The following is a 20,334-nucleotide window of genomic DNA, read 5'->3' on the forward strand; positions in this document are numbered from 1 at the left end:
GTATCTAGAATGTGAAAGTGACGTCACCTTATATGCATTTTAATATGGCTATGGTGTGTTGTACTATAAAATTAAACGCCTCTGATAGGAAAGTACTTTAAAAAAACCTATAAGCGAGGCGGATAGGGGCGGCAAAATCGGCATAGCCTACGGGCGGCAAATGTCTAAATCCGGCACTGGTTAATAGAGTAAATAAAGTTAATGAAGCAACTAAAATACATTCAATTTACCGTCATCATCATCATCTACCGAATCTTATCACGTTTTCAATCGAGAACTGCTAAGGATTCCTATCATAGAAACACGTCACGCATACCAATATACGTTTAACAACTTAAAAAATTGTAGCAGCTAGGTGGCAAACTCTATTATTATTGAAATATTCTCATGAATGAAGATAGAAGATACTTCATTCGTCTGGAGGCATGTAGTCCGGAACGACTTGCAAGACTTTCTCTCTCCATCTCGCTTTTCTCGCTTCTTGCTCTCTCTTCAACGCGTTTAGTGCGGGCAGTGTCCTCCAGCAGGTTATTATTTTGAATTGAAGGTTTCTGCAAAATGTTTGTATATTTTTATAAACAAAAATATTGAAGTTTCTCATAGCAACAACAGTAACTGTGCAGCAATGACCAATAATTATTTAGGTACCTATTGTAGTAAAGAGTGGCTTTTTCCATTTTAACCTCACATTCTTTCTTCAAAATAGCTACGTTCACACGCAGCTTTCTAAACACTAGTTGAGTCACGTACAAGTCGTAGTAGTCTTCAGCCACTTGTCTTCTTAAAACGTACTCGCGATGGTTCTAAAAAATAAATGTTTTAATTCAACACACAACATACAAAATATATAACGATAACTCAGGAACTAAGGAGTCGACATCAAAGCTAGTGTCAGTGTGACAAACTAGCAAATTACCTTTTTAAATGCTTCAAACGTCTTTCTCAAAAGCTTTTTCCGGTGGAAATCCTCTGCCTTATAATTCCTCTCAATCCACATGTCTTCAGTATAGAACATCCAGTGCAAAAACGTGTTTTTCTTCAGCTGGACTTTGTAATGTACTTTGGCTTTCTCTATATTGTCGCGTTTCAATTCCATCAGCATCTTTAAGGGTCGTATACAGTACTTAGCCAGTAAAACTCTCTCGTAATGCAAGTCTGCCATTACTATTAAAGATCGCATTCTGTCCGCGTATTGCTTCCTTCTTATAGCTTCCATCCTCTCTTTCTTCCTTTTCTCTCGTAGCTCTTTTATTCTTTTTATTTTCTCCTCTTTATCCATTTCTAGTTTTGCTAACTCGGCCTTGCAAAATGGTTACACATTTAAAATTTTAATTTAACATCTTTATTATTTGAGACTGCATACAACTTTTGTAAAATATTTACCTGTTGTTTCATTCGAATCCGGTCTTCCTCCATCTGCTTCCTTCTTTCCCGTATCATCGCATGTTTCTCTTCCCTCTCGCGTGCTCTCTTCTCCATTCTTTGCAGAAACTGGGGCACCTTCAAACAGTGGAGCACAAGAGATGGTTCTGTGAAAGAAAATTAAGATATTGTCACATTTCAATGGTTTCTGAATTGTAGGAAAACTTTTCAATGATATATTGGTAATCTAGAAGTCAATGTAAAAAAGAACATTATTTAGCCAAGTCGTACTCTATTGTAAACAAAAGAATAAGGTAATAAAATACTCCATCGTAAAAATAGAATACCTTCTATGTCCGGAATCTTGAGTTCGTTTGACAAAAGTTTGATCTTCGGTTTCAGATGCCGATCTAACTCATAGTAAGTCCTCCGAACTTCCTCTTTCATCTCATCCACTGACTGTTTGGATGCTTCAATAATCCTGTTGTATTTCAGCTCGTCGATCAACCTGTTTTGCTCTTCTAGCTTCGCTTTTTGGAGAGCTATAATGTGCTTTTGCATCTTATATCTGTAATGTGAGGCATAGTGAAATATGAAAAGGAGATAAGATTTTTCAACCTACAGTTACAGCTTATAAATCTTATAATTGTAAGTTTTTTTTAGGACTTTAATGTCTCACATATGTACTTAAATACTGGACATTTCGTGTCCAATAGGTAGATCAATAAATTGTAGGCACTTCTTTAGTGCCACTCTAAGCTAACTTTGCACCGATTTGAACAGAACACACACAAAGTGTGGGAGTGTCATTATAAACGTCATATGTTCATAGAATTTTGACATTATAATGAGTTGATGACCTTAGCCCGACTCTATTTAATTCAACAAAGTCCGTAGCAAATCAATATGTGATAAGCAACAACTGTACGTCTTACATTACCTATGTTGATAAGTACTGTAGTCCCTCGCCAGCATCTTGGATTTTGTTTCCTCGGGTTGATTTTTCTCCAATTTCTTTTTTTCCAGTTTTTCGAAAAATCTTTTTATCGCCTCTTGTCTTTGTTGAGCCACGTATTCTTTTCGTTTTTTCACACAATTTCGCCATTTTGCAATATACTTTTTAACAAGCAGTTCCAAACGGCTAGTTAGAAAGATTCTTAGTGGAGTAATATTTAGAAAGTCTGGCGTTGTCTCTTTTTCAATAGATGTCGACACTAGCATCAAATTTTTTGGGTCTGCAATAATTTCTTCATTCTTCTGATTAACTTCTGCTTGGTCATTTTCATTGGAGTTTGAATTAATAGCCATCATTATCAGCACACTTTGCAAATCACTCATTTGCGTGTCTAAGTTTAATTCTTTACTGTTCTCTATTCTTAAATCAATAAAATCATTTTCGGTAACATTTTTATCTTGCAAATTAAAAAAATTGTCTTCGTTATGTAATAAATCATCTACTTGTGTGTGAAATTCATAATCTACACTTATGGCAGTTTCGTAATTAATTTCCTCGATAATTTCATTATTATGCTCTGTATGTGTGGATTCAGAAATTTCATAGAGGGTATTAATATTTTTTACTTTTCCGTGATATTTGTTATTGGTTCGACAATTGTTATCGCCGTATGCAACAACATCTTTGGAGAGATTTAACCCATTCATAGTGTTTGTTTGTTCATCAACGGTTATAGTATCCTCTATCATAGTTTTAGGCTGAGGATTATTCTTCAACATTATTTCATTTTTTAAATTCATACGTTGAAAGCTGTTACGGAGTTTTTCTATTTCTTTGTTCATTTTAACCTGGTCTTTCGACAGTTTTGTTGTTTTCCTAGTAAAAAAATGTAGGAATATAAACATTTACCTTAGTATTTAACATAAATAACATTCTTTTGAAACTAGCGGACACAAGAATTGCATCCTCACGAGAATCAATATTCGTGCGTTTGATACTGATGCTAGCATACATAACATAACATGATGATAATGTTGATTCTGGATCTTGAGTTGAGTGTATTATTGTAGGTAGGTAACCTACCTATTTTTTAACCGACTTCCAAATCTCAAAGAAGGATGTTATCAATTCGGTTGTATGCTTTTTTAACCGACTTCCAAATCTCAAAGAAGGAGGTTATCAATTCGGTTGTATGTTTTTTTTTTTTTTTTTTATGTTTGTTACTCCATATCTCCGTCATTACTAGATCGATTTTGAAAATTCTTTTTTTGATTGAATGTATATGTATACAGATTGGTCCCGTTTTTGTCATAACCCAGTTCTGATGATGGGATCCATGAGGAATCGAGGGAACTCCTCAAATCTTAAAGGCATACATATAGTGATTTTTGGGTTTTTATTAACAAATCAGGCATATACACCCAAAAAAGTGACATTTGATGAAGTGGAACTGCTGATGATGATCAGAACGGAACTCTTTAACGACGCATAGTTCACGGTTGGCGATTTGTCCTCTTCGTTATGTTTGTTAAGCAAGTTAAGTTTTTGAGCCACATTTTTGTCAAGCTCGAGTTCTGATGATGGGATCCATGAGGAATCAAGGGAACTCCTCAAATCTTAAAGGCATGCGTATAGAGATTTTTGTATTTACATCAGAAAATCAAGCATTTTCATTAAAAACTGTTGCATTTGATGAAGTGCAACTGCTGATGATGATCAGAACAGAACTCTTCAACGACGCATAGTTCACGGTTGGCGATTTGTCCTCGTCGTTATGTTTGTTAAGCAAGTTCAGTTTTTAAGCCACATTTTTGTCAAGCTCGAGTTCTGATGATGGGATCCATGAGGAATCAAGGGAACTCCTCAAATCTTAAAGGCATGCGTATAGAGATTTTGTATTTACATCAGAAAATCAAGCATTTTCATTAAAAACTGTTACATTTGATGAAGTGGAACTGCTGATGATGATCAGAACAGAACTCTTAAACGACGCATAGTTCACGTTTGGCGATTTTTCCTTTTCGTTATGTTTGTTAAGCAAGTTAAGTTTTTAAGCCACATTTTTGTCAAGCTTGAGTTCTGATCATGGGATCCATAAGGAATCGAGGGAACTCCTCAAATATTAAAGGAATACGTATAGATTTTTTTGTATTTTCATCATAAAATCAAGCATTTACATTAAAAACTGTCGCATTTGATGAAGTGGAACTGCTGATGATGACCAGAACAGAACTCTTCAATTACGCATGGTACACGTTTGGTGATTACGAATTTCGATTTTGACTTGGACTGGGACCCGGACTCGGACTCATACCCGGATCCGGTTCGGACCCGGATCCGGTTCGGACCTGGACTCGGATCCGGATTCGGACCCGGACTCGGAACCGGACTCGGACCCGGACTCGGATCCGGACTCGGACCCGGTCTCGGACCCGGACACGGACCCGGACTCGGACCCGGACTCGGACCCGGACTCAGAAAACCACTATGATACCTTAACTAAATAAACAACTATGATTACGTACAGTCAAGGAATTTAAATTCCGACCCATTTCGTACTTTGTCACAGTGCCAATCAATATGAAAGCCGCTAGAGACCTCATACGGTTGTCACTGTGACAAAGTACGAAATGGGTCGGAATTTAAATTCCTTGACTGTACCTACCATAAAATTAATGTAGGTATAAAGTATGATGATGCCAATCTTACTAACCCCTCCCGCTTAAAACCCCGTAAACCGCACCGCATGCGCCATTAAGTGGGTTAGGTTAGGTTTGAACTGCGATCCTCACAGAACCGAACAAGGGTTAGGTTAGGTTGAAACTGCGAGCCTTACAGAAACGGAATGCTACTTGAAAAGTGGGTTTGATTAGGTTCGAACTGCGATCCTCACAGAACCGAACTGCTATCTGAGAAGTGGGTTAGGTTAGGCTAGAACTACGACCCTTATGGCTCCTCTACACGATGGGCCAACGCCGGCCACTCCAAGGGACGCATTTATGCGTTAGAGGGAGCAAGTAATATTGCTATCTCATTCTACCGCAAGGCTGCGTCCCTTGGAGTGGCCGGCGTTGGCCCATCCTGTAGGGGAGCCATTACAGAAGCGAAATGCTAGTAGAAAAGTGGGTGGTTTTACCTCCGTTTCTACATAGTGTACTATCTACAATAATCTTTCACCGGCCCCCAAAGAAGTCGGTTTTTTTTTCTTAAAAATTATTTTCAGATGTCAACGGCATTTAAAGGCTATCGTCCACTAGACTCGCCGAGTCGAGTCGAAACGCGTAGCCGCAGAAATTCGCCTGACGAGCAATACGCGCGGAGAGTCGAATCGGCGCGCCGCAGCTATTCGTCAATGGACGCAGTTGCATAGAAAATATAGGAGGCGAATTATTGCGATTCGATCCGATTCGCCTCGGCGAGTCTAGTGGACGCCAGCCTTAATCATCAAAAATGTAAAATTATAAAAAAACAATAAGCAACAACAAAAACATGGCGCTAAGTAGTACCGAGTGGAGGTAGACGGGTTAGGTAGGTGTCGTAAATAGCTATTAGGGTCATGTATGTGTTAGATTAGTCTTTACGTTTAGGTTGCTATTTTTACTTTTGTATATCATGTTTTACTTTGTGCTCACATATTATGTCAAATGAATTGCGTGGAATGTTTTATATCTAGTTATAAGTCTAGGATTCATGCTCCTTTCATACGTGCTTAATATTGTATCTATTTATAAGTCTAGGATTCGTGCTCCTTTCATACGTGCTTATAATTAACGAGATTGACAGAAATAAATAAAACTCACTCTGCATATAATGCCCACTAGTTCAGAGATACAAATCGCCCGGCCATTCCTATATAAACCCGCGCCATTTGTAGCATATTGAGAGAACTCAGAGAGCTTAACTCTATCACTTGCCTGAACACTCTCCAGTAAATAAACTCAGATATATGTGTTTTTATTTCACACAACACATATTCCGGTAAATGGAGGTATAGCGGACTTCGAGACAGCACGACGGCCAGCGCGTTCCAGCGGCGAGTTTCTACGCTTCACCCAACGAACCCCTCATCACGAAAAGTTACAGTCTACACTCCACAGTAGGGCTGCACCGACATTGAGACTTAAGAAATGTTGGATGGGTTTTAATTTGTGCCGTGTCCCACGGATACACATACTGGTGGCTCGTATTATCGAAATTATCATTTTGGATCTTAGCCAGCCCATTACATTAAGGGATCGGTCCCAACGGTCAGCGGTGGCTTCACCGAGATGTTTGATGAAGTGGACATTTGCGGAGCGAAGACTCCACCTACCTATTTATAACTATTTATTATTACGTTGGGATAGCGCCCTTACAACCAGACCAAAGCAAGATATGCAAGTAAGCAAGGTATGAGATCTATTTATAATCGACGCGATGTATTTTATTGTCAGCGACAATCTTTATTTTCTACACAAAAACATCTTCTTACACTTAAAAGTACATAAACAATGCATTTTCTTTGTGGGATTGCTTTTGAACAATCAATCAACTGTCAACATCAAATATCATTGTCAACATTTTATATTTATATTTGATTTTAATAAAAAAAGAGGTTATAAATATTACAAAAAGTTTAAAACTTTAATACCTTCGAGCAACACCGGCTTCTGGCAAAGTTTAATACGTTTTTTTTAAATATTTTCATCACAACTTCCTCAAAAAAAGATCTTATTTTGTGCAGGTGTAAAAAGGCATCTATTCTATATTGTTCCTATGGGATTTATATTATTAATTAAAAAAATATAGATTATTAGATGTGAAAAATTACCTTTGACCATGGTTGTATGTAAAGTTCCCGTGTATATGAGTATCCTTCACCTGCGTACAAAAACATATACTTAGTTAAAAAAAATAAACTTTTTTTTTTCCGATTGTTCTAAGTATGAAAGGTAGAGGTACACTTTTACAACCGTCTTGTCATAAAAGATAGCTCTCCTTTACTTCTACACTCCATAGTTTTAAGCTATATTTATAGATAATTCTAACACAAACTTAATGAGCTTCTTTTTCTTAGGCCGGATAGGGCATACCGCCAAAAACGAACATCGAATGTTCGTTACTTGCCTTTCCATTATTGAATATTCGAGCATGATTCGAGCAATAGAGAGGCACATATAAAAAAATATGGTTTTGTTATTCACGGTAGAACCCCAGGAAATGCGCGACAGTATATCTGTCGCAATTGCAGTAATCGAGCTACAAGTAGGATTTATAGAGAAATTTCTACTTTCCATCTTCGCGGCAGCTCTGCAGCTTGAGAATATTCAATCGGAAAGCAACCTTAAATTAAATTAGATAATTTAACCCAAATACCCTAGTTGATTTGAGTAATTGCCCACTTGGCCCACTTGGGCCACTTGATCAATTAGTTTGATTAGGTACCTATAGACAGACAGATACGATACCGGTTACTAGTTATTAATACATAAAAATAATAGGTATACCTGATGAACATTTTAATATTATTAATCAAGTTATGGATTAATGAAGATACAGATGTACTTACCATGTTTCTTCTAGCTTCAAGCCGGAGCAAAGTATTGGTAGGAACGTAGTCAGGGGCAAGTTTCAGTAGGGCCCTATCGTCAAATATATTTTTATTCAAGATTTCCTCCATTGTTTTTCATTTTCTTATCTTAGATGTTTCTCTGTTAATTCTTGAATACAATTTTTGTGAGTGTTTGATGTGAGACTGGTTTTTGGAATAATATTAGGACATTTGTACCGTCGTTTTAGTCACAAAATAATGTGATTTCCACAAATCCATAGTCCAGTTAATATTCAGTACCTACCTAAGCCTAAGTATTACGTTGTCATAGGGAAGTTTAGTCGATATCCAAACTTATACCTTGTCCGCGCGCATGTTACAACTTTGCTATCTTTATTTATAGGTATCATAAAAGCATTTGACTTAATATAGCATTTGAATGTATCATCTTATATATAACAAACATAAGCGTCATTACCTAAGTAATGCACCTATTACCTAGAGCTTAGTATTACTTAGAAACCGTTGTATATAAATTATACCCAAATGCTGTTGAAGGGTTAAATACATACTAGTCAAATTCCACAACCACTGCACAACAATTGATGCCAGTAAAATGGAATTGATTAGCGTGATATTAAACTGCACTGCACTTAAATATACCTTATCTAATTTAGTTTCAATCTTTCCATAAAAATGTAGGGTTTTCGTTTTCTATGGCAACATTAGTTGTATTTTGCTGCACCAAAGTTTATTATTTACGGTCCTAGTTGTAATGATGTAACTGGATGCAACAGACAAGCAGACAAGTTAAAAGCAAATACATGTTTTTTGTTTAAAGTTTTGTTTTAAAAAAGTAATAAATTATAATATTATAGAAATATAAGTAATAAAATAAGGTTAATTTGATATTTATAACATTAATTTATATTATGAAAATGTTTTCCATAATACTACTAAGTTAATTGGAACTAATCCGGACATTTACTAGTTTCTCTCTACCATAAAACGACAGTTATAAACTGTCATTTTCAATGTCCACTGCTTTCTGTCACTTTTATTGACAAAACTTGCTCAAACTGTGTAGAAAACAGTATTAACTATTTATTGTAGTTAAGGAAAATAAATGTATATCCCTCTATACAATGAGACTAAAAGACGATATTTCTGTCGACTTTCAGTCACGAAGCTGTGCTTCGTCACTGTGTCGCTGCCGCTGTTCGCGTTCATAACTTGCGTTCTGATGACTATGTACAAAGATTTTCAAAATGCGAATAAAACACACTGTGATGTGCCGAATGTGTTTCCGTCTATATCAGCGTCCATAGGGAACTATGAGCCTCAAAGCTCTATATGGAGATCGGCTATTTACGCTCACGCGCCTATGCGCTTCTTCATAGTTTACCTGAGGTGGGAGTACTACAGGAACGTTATAAGCGATAATCTAGAGATAGTGATCAAGTTAGCAGTATTGTTAAACGTTATAGAAAATGTATCTTTATTAGGACTAACGCATTGGACTTCATCGCTGCATTATCGTAAGTAACCTTGCATTATGCAATGCATTTTATTTGCTGGGTCAACTGCAATGACGTGTTGAAGGTTTTTGACTGAACTGAACAATTTTATTATCTCGTTTCCATCTGCTGTCTTCATAGACAAAACAAAACAAACCATGGAAAAAATATTCCACTAAACTGTTTATTACTGTGTAAGATTGTCTCTAAAATATTTATTTATTTTAATAAAAGGAAATTGGAAAAAAATCATTGCTTTGTGCCAGACTTGAAAGTTGTTGCTTTTTCGGAATATTGATTCACATTGCATTAATTCATTACGATTTTCAATATTTAAAGTTTGTGAAATATCCTGATGTAGTTTAAAATACTTTACCAAATATTCTATATATAATTTCAGCATATCATGAATTCTGCTTCAAAATGTTCATCGGGACATCAGTGTTCTACATGTTGTTCACCTGCATGATGCTCACCAAGTACCGGCGGAAAGCCACCGTGTCCAGTTCCGAGATGCGGTCCGTCAAGCTCAAGTGGAGAGCTTTTGTGGTCAACATTGGCTCTTTCGCCTTCGCTGCTTACTTCTTCTTGAGACACAACAGATTATGTGAACCTTACGGTAAGTACTGAGGTAATGCCATTGTGTCCAGCTCAAAGATGCAGTCCATCAAGCTCCAGTGGAGAGCTTTTGTGGTCATCATCTGCTCTATCATCTTTGCTGCATTAGTTTGCTTGTTTAGTTTTCATATAGTTAGGCATTGTTTTATGAATTTACTGACTTAGTATAACAAGTAAATTGTATACAGATTACCTTTTTCATCCTTAATAGGTTCATTACTTACTAATACAGTGAAACCTGGTTAATTGGCACCTGGATAAATGGAAAACCTCAATAATTGCAACCAAAAGTCCGGTCCCGGTCCCTTGAGACCAAAAGGCCTCTATAATTGAAATTTTGGAACCTCTATAATTGCAATTTAGATTTTAGTGCTTTTCGTAATTTTGCCTCTATAATTGACCACATCGCAACTTAAGACCTCTATAATTGACACTGTGCTAAAAAAATCCGTTATTTTTGCTCTTGTTTTACCTCTATTATTGAAACGAGTCTTGCTTATTACCTCTGTAATTGAAATAATGTAGTTATAGACAGCAGAAACAATATTTTAATAGCAATGATCATTTTATTTATATCTCCATCCAGAATTTAATTTATTTATTGGGTATCTATCACAGCCTGTAGTAGGTGAAATATGTAGTTTTGATCAATAAAAAACAAAGTATGCTTTTTACATTCTAATAAAACTTTCTTCTACAATTCAAGAGGATTTTTAAACCTAAATGATAAGAAAATAAAGTGTACTGTAATTAATGTAGTGTAAAAGTGCAAGTATAGACAGAAGTAATATATAAACCAGAAACCCTGAACGTAAGCGTGTAAATCAGTTTAAATGGTTATTTGCACCTCCATAAAAGAAATTTGTCAGAACGCAACCTCTATTAATGAAAACCTTAGGGTTTCTGGTTTCTCGACCTTTTTAATTTCTCGAGGCACGGGAATTCTCGACCAAGATTTCTCGAGTTTCTCGAGTATCTCGAGAAATTTAGAAAGCTCCTAAAAACACCATGTTATATTTTTTTTTTGCTTTTTTACAAATCAAACTCGTAGGAATCGTAGGTGAGATCAATAATCAAACATAAGTATGGTACATTTTTAGTCACCATAAATTGCACTTAATAATCTTAAATACAACAACAAAAAAAAACTATACGTGAAAGCGTGCGCACCGGCGATGTGTTATGCAGTATGCTATAGTGTATTTCTTTAGGTATTCAACAAAATGTAAACATACACAATATGGTATTATATTAGGCAGCAATATTCAAGTCAATAAATTTAACTCGATGTGACAAAACTTACAGAAGTTTTACTACGTAATATTAATTACTCGTACTTACTCAACGTAACAATAAAGCTGCTAAAAATTGTAATATTTTGCTTATAGGAATATATCGGGATGATTTGATTTATCAATAGTAATTTAGTTTTGTAATATTTGTTATTACACTTATTACATGCAGTGGCGGATTTGCAGTCTTTGCCGCCCTAGGCCCCAAGCCTAGTAGCCGCCCCTTTCTCAGCATCAGCACTCATCATATTGACTACATTTAGATCAGGCAACGGAAAGATATATTATAAAGGGAAATGCTTGGGACACATTTTTTACTTAGTAACTTTTTTGGACTCGTTATGAGGTGAACATATCAAAAGTTGGGGGGTTTGGTTTGAAGGTCACATTTTTCGGTTTTTCGCTTATTATATCTTAGAAACTATACGTCCGTGACATGATCATAGGAACATGAGCTCTTTGATTTGATATGTAACACGATATACAGTAGAATCCGGTTAGTACGACTCCGCATATAACAACTAGGGTTTCTGCTCGAGAATTCCCGAGGCGAGAAATCTCGAGAAATTTGTCCGAAGTCGAGACGGGAAAAAAATAATCAATGCCTCGAGAACTCGAGAAATAAATCTCTTGTGATAAGTAAAAAGAAAACACGCGTATAACACATGATGTGTCTATAATGTATTTCTTTAGGTAGTTAAATAAATATGAACAATTTTTTTTTACATTTTCAGGTAGGAACCTACTTCAAACATTTATTACCAACCAAATAAAAAACTACCTTGATCCGTGTCCTATCGTTTCATGTTTTGAAACTTTTGAACTATAATGATTCATGACATTCAAGTAGTGTCTTTTTATTGAAAAACGTTTTAAAACATTTTGTAACGAATTATAGGACCATGTAATCAGTGGCGGATTTCCCATAAGGCACAGTAGGCCCGGGCCTAGGGCGGCAAGATATTAGGGGCGGCAAATTGTGACAAAAAATTCGCTGATGATAACAAAAAATAACTCAAAATTAGACCAGGGGGCCGATTTTTGAATTTCGATCGCACGATTTCGTCACTCGAAAGTCGGTGGAAAACGGAGAAATGCTAATTTTTGAAATACGAGCAATCGAAATTTAGAATCTAGTGCTATTAACCACTCGATTTCAATTCTATTACAGTGAAACCTGGATAAGTGGGATCTCAAGGGACGAGCAAATTTGTCTCACTTAAAGAGGTTTTCCACTTACCCAGGCTCCCAGTTAGCCAGGTACAAATAAATTTCTGTCTCATTTACAGAGGGTTCCATTAATAGAGGTGAGAATAGAGTATATTTCAGTTATAGAGGTGGTTAATAAGTTATTTAGTAATTATCTTTAAAAATAAATAATCCTTGTCCCTAAATATTTTTTAAGTCTGTTTAAATATTTCTTTGAATTTATTTTGAATGATTCTCCAAAGGATAGATATTTCAAAATTAAATTACATTTGATACGGACTTCATTGCGTATTAGAAATTTAATAAATGAAAATTTATTTTTTCGTGTTACATCAAAATTTCAGCTTTCGTTTCGATAGTTTTAACTACTTACATAAATTAACAAAATCAAACTTGAAGTTGTATAGACACAATTAGGCAAATGCAGAATTTTTGTGGATAGACTAAGAGTTAGTAAGAATACGGAAATTGTTCAATGAAGTCCAAGTTAGAGAGGTCATAGATTGACGTTATCTCAGATACAGAAGTCAATTCCCTATAAAATTCTAAAAAACAATTAGGAAAATGTAATCTTATAAATATAGTCTCAGTAAAAGAGGTAAAATACACTCTCTTTCTCAATTATAGAGGTAAATGTGACTATAAAATCACAACAACAAATCCCAGTTATAGAGGTTCGTTTTTTCTCAGTAATAGAGGTAATTCAGTGCTAAAGTGTCGGGACCGCACCATGAGTCCCAGCTATAGAGGTTTCTCACTTATCCAGGTCCCACTTAACCAGGTTTCACTGTAGTAGAATTTAAGTGCCTAGTATTGGAGATATTATTTAACGAAATACACGAAATGGAGTGGTCGAATTTCAAAAATCGGCCTCCTGGCAACAAATTCCCAAAAAAGTACCTATAGAGGGAAATGCTTGCAACAAAATTTTTGACTTTGTACCTATTTTTATTTGAACTATCTAGGAGGTGAACATATCAAAAGTCGATATGTTCACCTCCTAGATAGTTCAAATAAAAATGACGAAACTGCCGGACCAATTAAGTTGAAATTTGGCACACATATGTAAGTTTGTGACCCAAAGATGGACGTGTAACGTAAATAATAATACTTTGTGCAACATGGGGCGTAAGTTGAATATTGCAAACGAGAGTAAGTTAAATCGCGACGGCTTGCCGGAGCGATTTATAGGCTCGAGTTTGCAATATTATTACGCCCCGAGATACACACAATGTTTTTCCTCACACTTGCGATACAAAAAATAAGTTTAAAGACAAAAAACTGTTAATTATGGCACTAGAAACTTCATAACTCCCTAGGGAAAACGAATTTTCTATAACTCCCGCTACGCCTACGTGCAATTCCACATTTACTGAGCGAGTGTGATGAAAATGAATTTTAAATATGGCCTCCATATTTTGGGGGGTAAATGAGAAAATTTAAAACTAAAGTTTTTCAAACTACAGTAGAGTCCGGTTATAACGACACTCAAGGGACCGCTGATATTACGTCGTACTAACCGGACGTCGTACAAAACGAGCCGCCAATTTTAATATATTTTTTAATCAAAATAATTACATCATTTTGTATTTATTAATACTTATGCGACAATCAAAGAAATAAAACATTTCTTTTAAAATATATATTTTCGTTAGTATTACGACACCTTGTCTTAAATGGAGAGACTTGTGTGTTTAGAAGAAGCCACTTTTCATCAAGGTACGCGTACTCACTCGTCATCCGCAAATTACTCGAATCCCGTAAAATAAAAAGTCGTAATTCTTGGGAATCTAATCAAGATGACGTTGTTTTATCACATAGTTCCTGTGACCACCTCCTGTGTCCATGGACAGATCAGCTCGAAGGTACCTACCAAAATATTGCATTGTCACCCAACTTACATAATTATATCTTATTTATCTTATTTTTTTAATTATGTGTGTGAAGTTTAAGCTCAATCGAATAATGGGAATTGTTTTATTTAGTTTGCAAGATTACGAAAAGTTTCATCTTGCTCCCTATATGTAAAAGGGGGAGGAGAGTTGGGTGCGCGGGACGGAGTAAGCTTCTTACCAACAATTTATTTGTAAAAACTACGTCGCTCGTCGTTGTAACCGGACTTGACGGACGGATTTTGAGTCAATTTCCGTCGTTAAAAGCGATCGGTCGTTATAAGCGGAGTCGTTATAAACGGTTGTGCTTTCATAGTAGCTTGTACTAAAACCAAACAAGTGCCTATACTTACGTCGCTATAAGCGGTTGGTTGTTATATGCGGAGTCGTACTAACCGGATTCTACTGTATATCGTGTTACATATCAAATCAAAGAGCTCATGTTCCTATGATCATGTCACGGACGTATAGTTTCTAAGATATAATAAGCGAAAAACCGAAAAATGTGACCTTCAAACCAAACCCCCCAACTTTTGATATGTTCACCTCATAACGAGTCCAAAAAAGTTACTAAGTAAAAAATGTGTCCCAAGCATTTCCCTTTATAATATATCTTTCCGTTGCCTGATCTAAATGTAGTCAATATGATGAGTGCTGATGCTGAGAAAGGGGCGGCTACTAGGCTTGGGGCCTAGGGCGGCAAAGACTGCAAATCCGCCACTGCATGTAATAAGTGTAATAACAAATATTACAAAACTAAATTACTATTGATAAATCAAATCATCCCGATATATTCCTATAAGCAAAATATTACAATTTTTAGCAGCTTTATTGTTACGTTGAGTAAGTACGAGTAATTAATATTACGTAGTAAAACTTCTGTAAGTTTTGTCACATCGAGTTAAATTTATTGACTTGAATATTGCTGCCTAATATAATACCATATTGTGTATGTTTACATTTTGTTGAATACCTAAAGAAATACACTATAGCATACTGCATAACACATCGCCGGTGCGCACGCTTTCACGTATAGTTTTTTTTTGTTGTTGTATTTAAGATTATTAAGTGCAATTTATGGTGACTAAAAATGTACCATACTTATGTTTGATTATTGATCTCACCTACGATTCCTACGAGTTTGATTTGTAAAAAAGCAAAAAAAAATATAACATGGTGTTTTTAGGAGCTTTCAAAATTTCTCGAGATACTCGAGAAACTCGAGAAATCTTGGTCGAGAATTCCCGTGCCTCGAGAAATTAAAAAGGTCGAGAAACCAGAAACCCTAATAACAACCAACCGCTTATAGCGACGTAAGTATAGGCACTTGTTTGGTTTTAGTACAAGCTACTATGAAAGCACAACCGTTTATAACGACTCCGCTTATAACGACCGATCGCTTTTAACGACGGAAATTGACTCAAAATCCGTCCGTCAAGTCCGGTTACAACGACGAGCGACGTAGTTTTTACAAATAAATTGTTGGTAAGAAGCTTACTCCGTCCCGCGCACCCAACTCTCCTCCCCCTTTTACATATAGGGAGCAAGATGAAACTTTTCGTAATCTTGCAAACTAAATAAAACAATTCCCATTATTCGATTGAGCTTAAACTTCACACACATAATTAAAAAAATAAGATAAATAAGATATAATTATGTAAGTTGGGTGACAATGCAATATTTTGGTAGGTACCTTCGAGCTGATCTGTCGATGGACACAGGAGGTGGTCACAGGAACTATGTGATAAAACAACGTCATCTTGATTAGATTCCCAAGAATTACGACTTTTTATTTTACGGGATTCGAGTAATTTGCGGATGACGAGTGAGTACGCGTACCTTGATGAAAAGTGGCTTCTTCTAAACACACAAGTCTCTCCATTTAAGACAAGGTGTCGTAATACTAACGAAAATATATATTTTAAAAGAAATGTTTTATTTCTTTGATTGTCGCATAAGTATTAATAAATACAAAATGATGTAATTATTTTGATTAAAAAATATATTAAAATTGGCGGCTCGTTTTGTACGACGTCCGGTTAGTACGACGTAATATCAGCGGTCCCTTGAGTGTCGTTATAACCGGACTCTACTGTAGTTTGAAAAACTTTAGTTTTAAATTTTCTCATTTACCCCCCAAAATATGGAGGCCATATTTAAAATTCATTTTCATCACACTCGCTCAGTAAATGTGGAATTGCACGTAGGCGTAGCGGGAGTTATAGAAAATTCGTTTTCCCTAGGGAGTTATGAAGTTTCTAGTGCCATAATTAACAGTTTTTTGTCTTTAAACTTATTTTTTGTATCGCAAGTGTGAGGAAAAACATTGTGTGTATCTCGGGGCGTAATAATATTGCAAACTCGAGCCTATAAATCGCTCCGGCAAGCCGTCGCGATTTAACTTACTCTCGTTTGCAATATTCAACTTACGCCCCATGTTGCACAAAGTATTATTATTTACGTTACACGTCCATCTTTGGGTCACAAACTTACATATGTGTGCCAAATTTCAACTTAATTGGTCCGGCAGTTTCGTCATTTTTATTTGAACTATCTAGGAGGTGAACATATCGACTTTTGATATGTTCACCTCCTAGATAGTTCAAATAAAAATAGGTACAAAGTCAAAAATTTTGTTGCAAGCATTTCCCTCTATAGGTACTTTTTTGGGAATTTGTTGCCAGGAGGCCGATTTTTGAAATTCGACCACTCCATTTCGTGTATTTCGTTAAATAATATCTCCAATACTAGGCACTTAAATTCTACTAATAGAATTGAAATCGAGTGGTTAATAGCACTAGATTCTAAATTTCGATTGCTCGTATTTCAAAAATTAGCATTTCTCCGTTTTCCACCGACTTTCGAGTGACGAAATCGTGCGATCGAAATTCAAAAATCGGCCCCCTGGTCTAATTTTGAGTTATTTTTTGTTATCATCAGCGAATTTTTTGTCACAATTTGCCGCCCCTAATATCTTGCCGCCCTAGGCCCGGGCCTACTGTGCCTTATGGGAAATCCGCCACTGATTACATGGTCCTATAATTCGTTACAAAATGTTTTAAAACGTTTTTCAATAAAAAGACACTACTTGAATGTCATGAATCATTATAGTTCAAAAGTTTCAAAACATGAAACGATAGGACACGGATCAAGGTAGTTTTTTATTTGGTTGGTAATAAATGTTTGAAGTAGGTTCCTACCTGAAAATGTAAAAAAAAATTGTTCATATTTATTTAACTACCTAAAGAAATACATTATAGACACATCATGTGTTATACGCGTGTTTTCTTTTTACTTATCACAAGAGATTTATTTCTCGAGTTCTCGAGGCATTGATTATTTTTTTCCCGTCTCGACTTCGGACAAATTTCTCGAGATTTCTCGCCTCGGGAATTCTCGAGCAGAAACCCTAGAAAACCTCCATAATTGACACAACGATTTTTTGAACCTCGTTAATTGAAACGACCTGCTTAAATGAAAAACCTGGTTAATTGACAAAAACTGGCCGGTCCCTTGAGATCCAGGTTCCACTGTAATTAATGCATTTTGTTCATAATATCCATCCCAATTATTAGAATTTAATTTAAAACATCAAGTTCACTTATCAACTGCTGACAAAGTCATACAAAATGTTAACAAAACATTATTTTTATAAAATTTTTAAAATTTCATTTTGCTTGTGAAAAGCATCATTGAAATTCCATTTCTTATTAAACTATGTCATAAGTCCTTTGTCCTGGGAATGGTAGGGTTAGAGTCTCTCGAGCTAAGGCGTAAGCAAACGCTTGCCTTACACTACTGTCTACTACTAAGAAATCATATTGACAACCCATCCGTTCTAGAGTGTATGTGTATTTTTACACCTGACAACTACATAGCTGCAGTAGGGCGAAGCGCACGTAGAGCCTGAAACATATTCGCATATCTAAATGTTCGCACCTATCACGGTTCGAAAGCACCCACGTACCGAGCAATATATATTTTTTAAACTCAACTTATGTAAATTAGTATAGTATCAGGATTTACAAAGTATTTTTTTTTAACTCTACGAGTACCTATGTAAATTAGTATAGTTTCAGGACTTTTTGAAATCTCCACATATGTAAAGTTAAATAAAGATCCTAGAAATAGGTATGACTATGTATTAAGAGTTTAAGTGTTTTGGCATATCTAGAGCTGTAAACTTATATTTATCTAAAGAATAAGTTAGTTATGTATCAAAGTTATTTCAATTTATTTATGTTGAAAGTAATCATAAAATTGTTTGTCTTTTTCAGTGTATTCACTGTTTGGGTTCTCGGAGTACATAGTGGTGATCAGCAACATAATGTTCCACCTGACGACGGTGTACGACCTCCGAAGGCAGTTCCTGTGCGTATCCCTTAGAGGAATCCATTTGGAATAAGATTATTAGAAGAATTCGTTCTTGTGATGTTTATAAATAAAGGAAAATTGGACGAACTCATCTGCTCAAGCACAGTCAATCCGTGAGTCTTGGTAGCTCAGTTGGTCGAGCGAAGGGGTGTGGTAACCCGGAGTTTTCCACTTTTCCTATTTCGAAGCATTGCGGATACATAAATAATTTATTAATTCTCATGACATTTTAAAATTAAGGGTTGGTATTGGCAGAGGTATTAATTAGGTGAAGACTAAAATTATAAAACGTGTTAATACTTATATTGGGCTGTAGCCGCGCGCGTCAGCTGACGTCTTTGGTGGTCACAGGACAGGATTAATAATATAAATAATGTTTGGAAATGACCACATAACTTTGCATGCATCTGTAATTCTGATACATATCGCCTCGTCGAAATATTGTCTCCTTGGCTAAGACATCCCCTGAGTAACTTGCAGGCTCGGCTTTCAGGCGTATTTGCAGACATCCTCATGTATTTATGACAAAAGGTGCAAGCGTTGCAAAATAGTCTAGTCTTATATTTTCAATAGATAAATAGCTAAAAATTACAACACGCAATTTGTAGATAGATAATTACTAATTAGAAATGTGGCTTTTAATGCGAAAAACAATCAATATGTATTGTCTAAGACTAGGGGGTGAAATAAATACAACAAAACAAAGTCACACAAACAGTGCGCAATTCCGCACCGACTGCTACGCCGTAGTCCGCAGTAGTTAAACTGTATGTAGCGAATATTCCTCATGCGCGTAGGCGGGTCCTGCATATTAGAAGGTTTAACAATGATGTGTAGTTATCTCATGAAACCGTCGTAAATATCCTTCTTTCCTAGACGTTACTATGCTTAACCCTTTAACGGCGTATAGGTGTCAGAGATGATGCAAAATCTCACGGTGGAAATGTATTGATGTCTGACCCTTAGGCTAAGTAGCATTGTCAATTTTCCCTCCTCTTAACTGATTTTACAACATTCCTTACTAACAAATAAAATATACATTTTGTGTTAGGCTTTATACCAAAATATATAAGCAATAATATAAGTAATAGCAAGAACAGGAATTTTAGCTTTAAGTAGGATTTTTTAATGTCGCGATTTTCTACAAAATTATTTTTAGGCTTTGTATAAAAACAGTATTTATGAAAAAATATTTTGCTATATGTATTATGTTTCACGATTGTGAACGGAAGAATCGATAGTTTTATTATATATTATGCAGCCCAGGTGTTTTTAAGGTAACTGGAAATATCGAAATTTGTATTGAATTTTTTTATTTATATCGTTATTAAAGTATTAAGTACTGCTAAATAGAAAATTGCATATGAATGTTTTTTTAGTCATATTTATTTTAACGGGTTGTAGAAAGATTTATTTATTTTTAGATATGACTATAACATAACATACTGCTATGAATATTTTGATATCAATTAAAAGTAGGTACAAATAATTTATCGTCATTTGATTATTTTAACTGTATTCCCTGAACATATTGTTTAATAGTAAAAAAACGGAATAAAGTTTATTAATTTATAATGCCGAACCT

At 35.5% G+C, this 20,334-nt stretch overlaps 2 protein-coding genes across 2 annotated transcripts; one reads left to right on the forward strand and one right to left on the reverse strand.

Moving 5' to 3' along the window:
* Positions 1-199: 199 nt before the first annotated feature.
* Positions 200-8,105, reverse strand: LOC134669271 (golgin subfamily A member 6-like protein 22). The gene is made up of 8 exons (XM_063526803.1): positions 7,866-8,105; positions 7,128-7,177; positions 2,303-3,193; positions 1,710-1,930; positions 1,384-1,529; positions 917-1,300; positions 649-803; positions 200-551 (listed from the first exon to the last, which is right to left on the reverse strand). Exons 1-8 carry the CDS (start codon positions 7,974-7,976, stop codon positions 410-412), a joined length of 2,100 nt encoding a protein of 699 aa, XP_063382873.1. The 5' UTR covers positions 7,977-8,105; the 3' UTR covers positions 200-409.
* A 776-nt stretch (positions 8,106-8,881) lies between these two features.
* Positions 8,882-20,291, forward strand: LOC134669463 (post-GPI attachment to proteins factor 2). The gene is made up of 3 exons (XM_063527079.1): positions 8,882-9,385; positions 9,765-9,983; positions 18,653-20,291. Exons 1-3 carry the CDS (start codon positions 8,974-8,976, stop codon positions 18,778-18,780), a joined length of 759 nt encoding a protein of 252 aa, XP_063383149.1. The 5' UTR covers positions 8,882-8,973; the 3' UTR covers positions 18,781-20,291.
* Positions 20,292-20,334: the final 43 nt, after the last annotated feature.

Source organism: Cydia fagiglandana, chromosome 1 (genome assembly GCF_963556715.1).
Source record: "Cydia fagiglandana chromosome 1, ilCydFagi1.1, whole genome shotgun sequence".
NCBI lineage: Eukaryota > Metazoa > Arthropoda > Insecta > Lepidoptera > Tortricidae > Cydia > Cydia fagiglandana.